The sequence below is a fragment of the Enoplosus armatus genome, chromosome 11, assembly GCF_043641665.1.
Source record: "Enoplosus armatus isolate fEnoArm2 chromosome 11, fEnoArm2.hap1, whole genome shotgun sequence".
In the NCBI taxonomy this organism is placed as follows: domain Eukaryota; kingdom Metazoa; phylum Chordata; class Actinopteri; order Centrarchiformes; family Enoplosidae; genus Enoplosus; species Enoplosus armatus.
Window position 1 is genome coordinate 9,425,845 of NC_092190.1, and position 9,117 is coordinate 9,434,961.

General features: G+C 39.6%; 1 protein-coding gene across 1 annotated transcript; it reads left to right on the forward strand.

Annotated features, from left to right (window-relative positions):
- Positions 1–415: 415 nt before the first annotated feature.
- tmem182a (transmembrane protein 182a) lies at positions 416–4,590 on the forward strand. Its single transcript, XM_070915216.1, has 5 exons — positions 416–574; positions 2,142–2,265; positions 3,570–3,668; positions 3,758–3,895; positions 4,364–4,590. The coding sequence occupies exons 1-5, from the start codon at positions 416–418 to the stop codon at positions 4,588–4,590; spliced, it is 747 nt and encodes a 248-aa protein (XP_070771317.1).
- Positions 4,591–9,117: the final 4,527 nt, after the last annotated feature.

Sequence of the window (9,117 nt, forward strand, 5' to 3'; positions counted from 1 at the left end):
CCCGTGCAGTCGGTGGGTGTCCAGTTGCTGCCGGTTATTTCTGCGTTGATCCCCACCCTTCACACTCCCCAACTGCTTTGCACACTCGGCCCCACAGTGGAGAGGAGCAGCCGCCCTCAATCAGACCCCAAAAATAGCCCAGGGTGTGGGGCGGGTGGTGGTGGGGTGGGCTGGCTGCAGACCCCAGCAGGGTCCAAAGGAGTCATGTGCTCAACTTTGTCCTCCCATAACACAGACAGAGGGACAGGAGACATAACCCAACATAAACCAGCTGGAACCAATCTTACTCAGTGGATGTACTACAGTGCAGGAGGAGTGACTGTTGCTGTTCGTCACATGCGCTCACTGTAGTTGGAGGGGAAAGTCAGACTGAGTGTGGGCATCCAGTAGCAGAGTGGCTGGTCAATCCTGGAGCATGAAGCTTAGCGTGGCGTTGTTTTTCGCAGGGCTCTTTGGGGCGTTGGCAGCTGTGTTCATCCTCCTCTCGTTTGGAACCGATTACTGGCTGCTGGCCTCAGAGAGTTGCCAGCCAAACCCTGCCGGATCTGTTGGCCCGGGTGGTGTGACCGTAGAGGTGGGTGTTGGACTTCAAACAGCAATAGATCAAGGAGGCTCAGAAGGTAGTTAGTTATCAGTTGTTATGTCTGAGTTGAATATTAGTTATCATGTGTTTATAGGTTGAAAAATGTTCATATTCGTAACCCCAGGAAGTAAAGTTAGGTCAGTTCTTGCTGTGGGTCCAGAGACAAGAAATAATCCTTATAAGTCTATTAATTTGTAAAGTATTTAATCTTTAAATGGTGGATGGTGAAGTTAAATACTTACAAGGTCTAATGGTGGGCCTTTGATCAAGAATCAAAGTCACTTCTTCTATTTTGGAAACTATGATCAGTTGCTCCGATCATTCTCTCAGTAGATGGACTGCAGGGTGGAGAGGCATCCCTGCAGGATGTAATCAGACACTGTTTAATGTAGTGTGTGTGCAGCTATGCAGTGATTGAGACATAGCTTGTGCCATGTGCCCCCATGATACCAGTGGTCCCAGTGGTATGGTACTGTTTCAAATATCACCGACTAGAACATACCTAGGTTTTCATAGTGGGCACTGACACTGGAATCGAGACACGATATCACCACAATAAAAGCAAAGTCGTAACATGTTGTACATACAGTAATACAATGTGAATATATATACATATATATATATATATTTCAATTCTGTTATTATTACTTTACTTCCATTATTACAGAGAAATAATATAATGTGCATATGAGGAAAAGGTGATTTAACTCTTTAGCGGACAGTTAAGTAGAATTAGCATCCTTTAGCACTGCTTCTCAATTTTCATGGCTTGTATTGCTGTAAAACAGGCCAACTTCTCCCTCTGTGACCCCTCATCACAGGTTTGATATCAGTCGACCAAAGAATTGACTTATCTCAAATCTCAAATCATTTTGTTCAAATATTTTTTGAGGCCCGAAAGGCTAAATCTAATTCACAATAAAAAAGACATTTTTAGAAGGAAGCGGCCACTCAGATTTATCCCACCACCCGTTCTTTTGGGTCCCTGACCCCCAGGTTGGGAGCCACTGTCCTATAGCATTGATATGAGTATTTTCTTTTAAAGCAATGCAATTGTTCGACTAGGCCTTAAAAACAACAACAACCTGATTAGATTAACCTTGACTTAACGAACCTTGGAGGTTCTCTACAGCCTTCACCTTCTACTCTCATTTTTCTGAGAGGTATTTTATGGATGATGTAACAGGCAATTTAGGATGTTTTTTTTTTTTGCTCACGTGCAAAAATAGTAGCCCCCAATGATGAGTGTTTCCTGAATGGGAACACCCTTGACCTGCACGCTTGCTCGGCACCAAACCAAACCTGCGTGATAGATGTTGGTTAGTGGGTGCTTGCTCAGCTCAACCCTTGACCTGATTTAGCAGCTGCTCTGTGCCACTGTACAGCTGCCTCACGTGATCCTGAGACTCTCTAACTTCATCAATGGATAACATGGAGTGCATCCACAATTGTGCTTATACAAACACTATTCTGCAGACTTTTTAAAGTCAGAATATATTAACAAGTAATAACAAGTATAGTAACAAGTCATTATTCTTTCTTTTATTCCTTCTTTCAGCTTGGAGACGTGGTGATGCAGGACAACCCTGGTGACATCACTCTGTACCATGAGGGTTTTTTCTGGAGGTGTTCGTTCAGAGGCAACATGGGTGATGACAACCTGCTATGGAAGCTCTGGTTCAGTACGTGAGACAGAAACATGATGTTGTTCCACTTGCAAAATCAACTACTTTATTTCCTTTAAAGATTTTGTTTCTTTTAAAACCCAATATGGATAATAAGTGTTGACGTGGTAACCCTTCCCTTTGCTACAAACGGCACATTTGAATTGGAAATGACCACAGTGCATGGTTATTTTATAAGTTAAATGCTTTAACAAATTCCTTTTTTCAAGAAGTCATTCACAGACAGTATTGTACAGTATGTTATCCGACATTGTGATGTTACTAATGTTTGGGATCAGTCAGACGACAGAGAGGTCAAACTAATCTGTTCTTCAATCTTATGAACAAACTGTTATAAAAAACCAGCGACATGAATCCAGAGAGAGGTATTACAGCATAAACAGTACTGTCAACACCAATCACAGATGTAGAGCATCAACCATGCTTTACAGCTAATACATCGCTTTCAAAATCATGTTCATAAGCAAGTTAAGAAAAGTCATGTAGCATCAAGATCATGAAACAGAGTGTTTTTTTTTAGCTGTTAAAGAGGGCTCCATGTAGCTGTTTTAAGATACAAATAAAAAGGAAAAGGAAGAATGGCCCTATTCTCTTCTGAAGGTGATGATTGGTGAGTGCTGAAAACCATTCTCCTCCACAGAGTCACATGGCAGCACTACGACTCTGCTGCAGAATAAATAACAGATTTTTGATTCGCTGCCATTATGTCTATAAAACTCGTATAACGCCACAGTGGTAGAAACCCTCTCATGTGACTGTTTAGAGGCCGGGCCATGTGATGTTATTCTGGTCGTCTGTCAGGTGATTGTGTCTCGTCTATTTTCTGATGGGGACTTTGAATGGTGGGTCATTGTCAGAAACAGCCTCCAGCACTGAAAGGACCTTGTGAGGATCTGTGGAATTTCACATGGTGGAAGAGGAGAGAGAGGAGAGAAGGAAATAATATAAAAACACAAGAGGAAATGTGTGGAATAATCAGAACTTTTTGTTTCTCTGTTATAAAAATTTAGTTATATCCCAAACCATGAAAGACTGACAAAACAAACAAGTTATAAATTTCAAAGCAATAAAGTTAAGATTTACAAGTTAAATGTGAATTAACAATGTGTAAAGAACAAACTTCTCTTTTTTTTGCAATATCTTATGCAATTATCTTTATGACAATTAAACATGTTGTGTTATTTGCTTCATAATTATATTGTACTTGTAAGTGATGTCCTCTAATTGCCACCTGTGTTTGTTTACTTGTAAGATTACATTTTCGTTTATTTTCTGTGTTGATTTATTCTTTCTCTCTCCAGCAAATCAGCCTCACTCCAAAGTGTGCATGCACGCCTACCTCTTCCCATTCCCGGTGTCTCATCAGACCCACAATGCCACAGAGTATGACTCTGCCATAAGTAAGTGTCTGTTTATCTATTTACATTTGCTTCTTGAGGTCATTTTCTTCGGTGTAGATACAATTGGCTAACATTTCTATTGTCTACAGTCTACAGAGGCTTCTGGAGCATCTTTATGCTCATTGGTGTGGCAGCTGTGGTGCTCGGTGGGTTCATCATCATCTGTGCTGCTCCATTCGCCAGCTACCGCTTGTATAAAGCAGGAGGCGGCCTATTCCTGGCATCTGGTGAGGTTTTGAAATGGTTAAATGGGAAGTACACTTACATAAGTACTGTACTACAATTTTGAGGTACTTGTACTTCACTTGAGTTATTCTCCAATTTATGTTACTCCACTACATTTATTTGACAGCTCTAGCTACTGGTGACTTTTCAAATTAAGATTTTACATTAAACACATGATAATTAGCTTAGTAAAATCCATCCAAATCCATTGTATTGTTGAACATTCATTGTATTTAGCTAATAATACTTCTGTACTTTTACTTAAGTAGGATTTTAAGTGCAGGACTTGTAATGGTGTACTTTTACATTGTTGTGTTGGTACTCTTACTTAAGTAAAGGATCTGAATACTTCTCCACCACTGGTTAAATATTCATTTTATCCCCTGTTTTGGATCCATTGGTTGATGTAGAAAGTATGTGAGTGAGTGTCAATCATCACAGTCTCATCTCTTCGCTCTTCTCTGCTCCAGGTCTTTTCCTGCTGTGTGTGGTGGTAATGTACGTACTGTGGGTGCAGGTGTTGGATGTGGTGGATGTCTACGTAGACCACCAGCGCACTGCAGTGTGTCCAGACTTCCAGCTGTCCCTCAACTATGGTTTGTCCTTCATGTTTGCCCCCATTGGCATCTTCTTCTGCCTCCTGTCTGGCCTTCTCTTCCTCCTCATTGGCCGAACCATCCAGATTCACTACCACTGACCTTAACCAGCAGCAGGTTAGAGGAAGAGTGGAAGAGTAGGGGCTTGTCTGTCATGTAAAAGCAGGACCCTGTAGATGCTACGTGGCAGCTCTAAATGATCTGACAGTCTTGAACACTTTGTTCCAGGATAAAAACATTGCAGAAATGGCATCATAGTCTCTCCACCATGACCTACTTTGAATTGAGCTATGTTACAGTTCTGTGCTGTCTGTAGGTAGTAGACTATAAGAGGAATTCTCAACAACATACAGTATAAATACCTGTCTTGTATAACACTTTAGTTTGAATCGCGTGTGTTAATGTTATGAATGTGAGGGTTATGAATGTCTGTTCATGAAATTAAAAATTACCAGCAATCAAATGTTGATGAGCAAAAATGTTGTTCATTGAAGCATTTTTTTTGTGTGCTTGGGAATATGCTGAAGAGGTAAAAACAACTGTTGAACAAGTATGCAAATATATATTTTACTTTGTTTAGTGTTTTTAAAAAAGTGCACAGTAAGACGCTTTTTATTCTGTATAAAAAGTCATAGGAGCTTTTTCTGCATTCAATTTATAAACTAAGGCTGATGATATATTTATGCTATTGTCCACAAATCCAGGGAAAAGACCAAAACCAATACTTTCCAAGATCACAAATATAAACTTTCATTTTTTATTAAAAGGCTGAATAAGTTACTGAAACATCTGGGCACTGTAGTTTTTAGCAGATGTTACTCAAACACTAGTGAATAGTGCATTTGTTGGGGACTATTTTTAGCTGCGGATGAATACACATTTGGTGGTCTGGTGATGGCAGAATGGCGTATGTGTATCAACTCAGCTTAAAGGACGGTGACCTTGTTCATCACGATAAAGAAACATGTCACTCAGTGCAACGGTGTGGCTCATTGATGTGTTTTTAGTAGTTTTTGAACAACAATGGAGCCCTTTGGCACAAATGGATAATCTAAATCAGGGTTTGGCTACACAGCCTACATTTGTTAGGAGGGTCAATTCATTGTTGGTTTTGGTCTTTTTGTGACAATAAGAAAAATGTAGAATATCATCAGACTTATCCTCTAATATAATCAAATATTCATATTTCACAGTGTATCATGCTCAATTTTTTCAGCTTTTCCTGCAGTAGGATTTTATTATTTCTGTACATAGCCTGAAACTCTGCTGTTATTTGGTCATATTTTTCCTGTTTGACCAGTTTCTTGGTTCAGCACAGTTTATTGTATTTATAAGTGGAGCTTGAAGCATGATTGGCTTTTTTATGTTGAGTTTATGTTACTGTTTTATGTTTATGTTTAGTTTTTGTTGTACATGTTTTTACCATTGCCACGTGGTTCCTCTTTGAGTTGTTAAGTGTGTTGTGACATAACATCATATCTGTCCAAATAAATGCTTTTTTCTTTTTTTTTTCTGTGATCTGTTTGACAATAAAATGATGAGATGAAGGCAAGCTCTGATGTCTGAAATTAATCATTGTTTTCATTGTAACAAAGTCAAAGAATTGTGAAAGGATCGGCGCTCTCTCAGGAGAACACCTTTTGCACGTGGAATAAATTGATTCTGGCAAGTATTCTATGAACTGGGATCATTGTAACAAATGTCTGGAAAAATACACTAAAATACCTCAAGAGGGCACCGTTGTCTCACTTGATTTACACATCAACCTTCACCCAGAGAAGCAGAAATCCGATTTTGCTTATCTAGAGTCTATGTGGAGTGTATGTGGCGTTATGCATTTAATCACAACTTCAGAGGTAGGATCTGTAGATGAAAGAATTCACACCTTGGCTGACAGACGGATGGTAATTTCACTCATGAATGGAGCATTTGATCAGGATCTGAATGGACTCCTGTGTCGATTCTCATGTGTCTGTATCAACCCTGTGCCTTTTTCGAGCTTTATAATATACTTATCATACATAGGGAAATATGGTTGCCTCAGAATGCAGGAGGGAGCGACACAATGTAAGGCATTGATTACTTTTGTGAGATTGACTTTGCCTTTACAGAAGACAGGATGGAGATTCACACTTCCAAATTCCTGAAATTTCAAATTGCCGTCCACGCACTGAGAGAGTAGCCACGGCCAACTTCAGCTCAGCCATGTGAGAAGCTACACCATTGCAGGTCACAAGACGAGGCCGCAGAGGTTGGCAGATGCTAATAAATTGTAAGATAACATCACCAGGATTTGTCTTGTTTCAGGTTGGAGTGGTCCCTTCAGCCAAGTCTCCTCTAGGAAAGAGATTTCTTATCTGGTGGACTTCCTGGTTTAAATAAAATCATAATAAGATAAAAAAAAAAGAAAAGAAAAAACGTTTAATCATTTCTCATCCATATCCAAGTGAAAGAGGTTCAATGCAGGTGTGGAGCAGGCTACCTCCAGAAGAAGCCGGGCCTTGCAGTCAGTAATGTCATCAGAGTCCCAGCTGAATTCGGCACTGTTCTGCATGATTGCCCATGATAATTGTGTGTTGATAGGGAGCGCCGGAGATGGAGTATAATTTCCACCGAGAGATTCCTAAACAAATACCTGTGCTCAGCAGAGGGATGGAGTGCAGCAGGAGGTGAGGAGGAGAATTGCGGATGAGGAGAGATAGAGGATGAGAGGGTAACACTTCCAGAGGAGGAGGGGGAAGAGGAGGAGGAGGAAGGACAGGAAGCAGCGGTCTGACTGCAGGTCCTTCCAGTCTGTACACACTGCAACCAAAGCAAGGCCGAGCAAGACACTGCAAAATAAGAATGAAAATCTATCTCTGCACTCCCAGAACAGACAACAACAGAACAGAACAGAGCAGGACAGGCCAGAATATAACAGAACAGAATAGAACACAATAGAACAGAACAGAACAGAACAGAACAGAACAGAGCAGAATAGAACAGAATTGACACAATCAATGATCACTCATGCTAAGTATCTTCCTCATGTCTTCGGCCAAAATAATTACTAAAATTAGATCAAATAAAAAAACATGAAAGAGAAAAATTATGAGTTGAATACTAAAAACAATAACCTTCATTTGTTTCGCACTTTTCAAACTGAAGCTACATTGTATTTTATGTAAAATAAGACAGAAACATACCAATAAAATTATAGAAATTATTGTATTTTGACAATATAAAGAAGGATATAAAGATTTCCACCAGACATGTTTTGAGACACATAAACATACTTGGCTTTCGACAATAATGTGTCTGATGAGGCTTTTCCACAAAAAAGTCACCAAGTTAAAAATTCTTAAAGTGACATCTACTCTTTCTCCATCATTGAAAAATCCAGAATCTATAGATATGCAAATATTCACCATATCAATAAACTACTGGACACAAAATGTCTCCTACTTCACTGAAAAGTCTATTCTCAGTGTTTGTGCACTGGAGGTTTCAGACTTGAAAAGTGACAGGGGGCACAAATAATAATACATCTTATTTACAAAGACCACTTAATGCAGAAACACAAGTTTATAAAAGTTTAGTTAATAGAAATTAAAGGAAATCAACGAGGAAACAAGATGAACTTCAACAGGAAGGCTGTTTAGAGTTTGGAGGCCCTGACAGAAAATGCACATTTAGTTTAAGTCTGACAGGACGACTGCTAGCAGAGTTTCATGGCAGGATCTGAGGTTGAGTGTGTGTACGTACTGTATGGACACAAAAGCTCATGAATGTGTCCTAATTTAAAAATCTATTTATAAATGACATTAAAGATATATGACTGCAGTAGCTTTGGCATCTATGTAAATATACAGTCTGTGTGCTGCATGTGCTGCTCATGTGAAGGGATCAGAGTCCACAGAGAAGCAGAGAGACGATGTGGGACGACATGTTGAAGTCCTTGACTCGTCTGGTCGAGAAGAAGAAGGAAGTTCGACTCTCAGTCAACACTTGTATATTTAACCTTGAGGGAGGTTTAAGTTAATTGGAAAACACTCTTTGCCTGAGTGCTCTCACCTCATAGCACGAAGTGTAGTTATCATAGCTTATCTTCCAAATGTATCGTAATCCCGCATGACACGCAAGTCAGATTTCATTTAAATCTGATTACTTTCAACTCTCAGAAAAAAGCAAAGTATTTGAATTGCATGAACAATATGGCAAGTCATATTACACGCTGCTTTCCTCTTTAGAGATAGTTTTACATAATTTCCCATTCGTTTTGAAATAATGAATAGACAATGGGCTGAATAATTGTGAGAATTTACAATTCAGAGGACTACGTCGTATAATCACCATGCATAATTCAGAGAGTTGAGCACATAGGTCACCGGTGGCGGTGGCACCAAAAGTAACTCGGGTCATCAAACAAACAGTCGAAAATCAACACTTTTATCGGCGCTCAGCTTCAAACATTAAACAAAATCTCTTTGATGAGGCCACATATTTCTTCAAGATCGTAGAGGAAATATGACAAAAAACGTACAAGCAACGCATCCAATTATCCATATACCTCTTATCGTATTATCTTTTCAGTTTCAATGGAGTCTGTAAGTTCAGAGGAACTCACTGGTGTGTAAAGAGGCACTGGC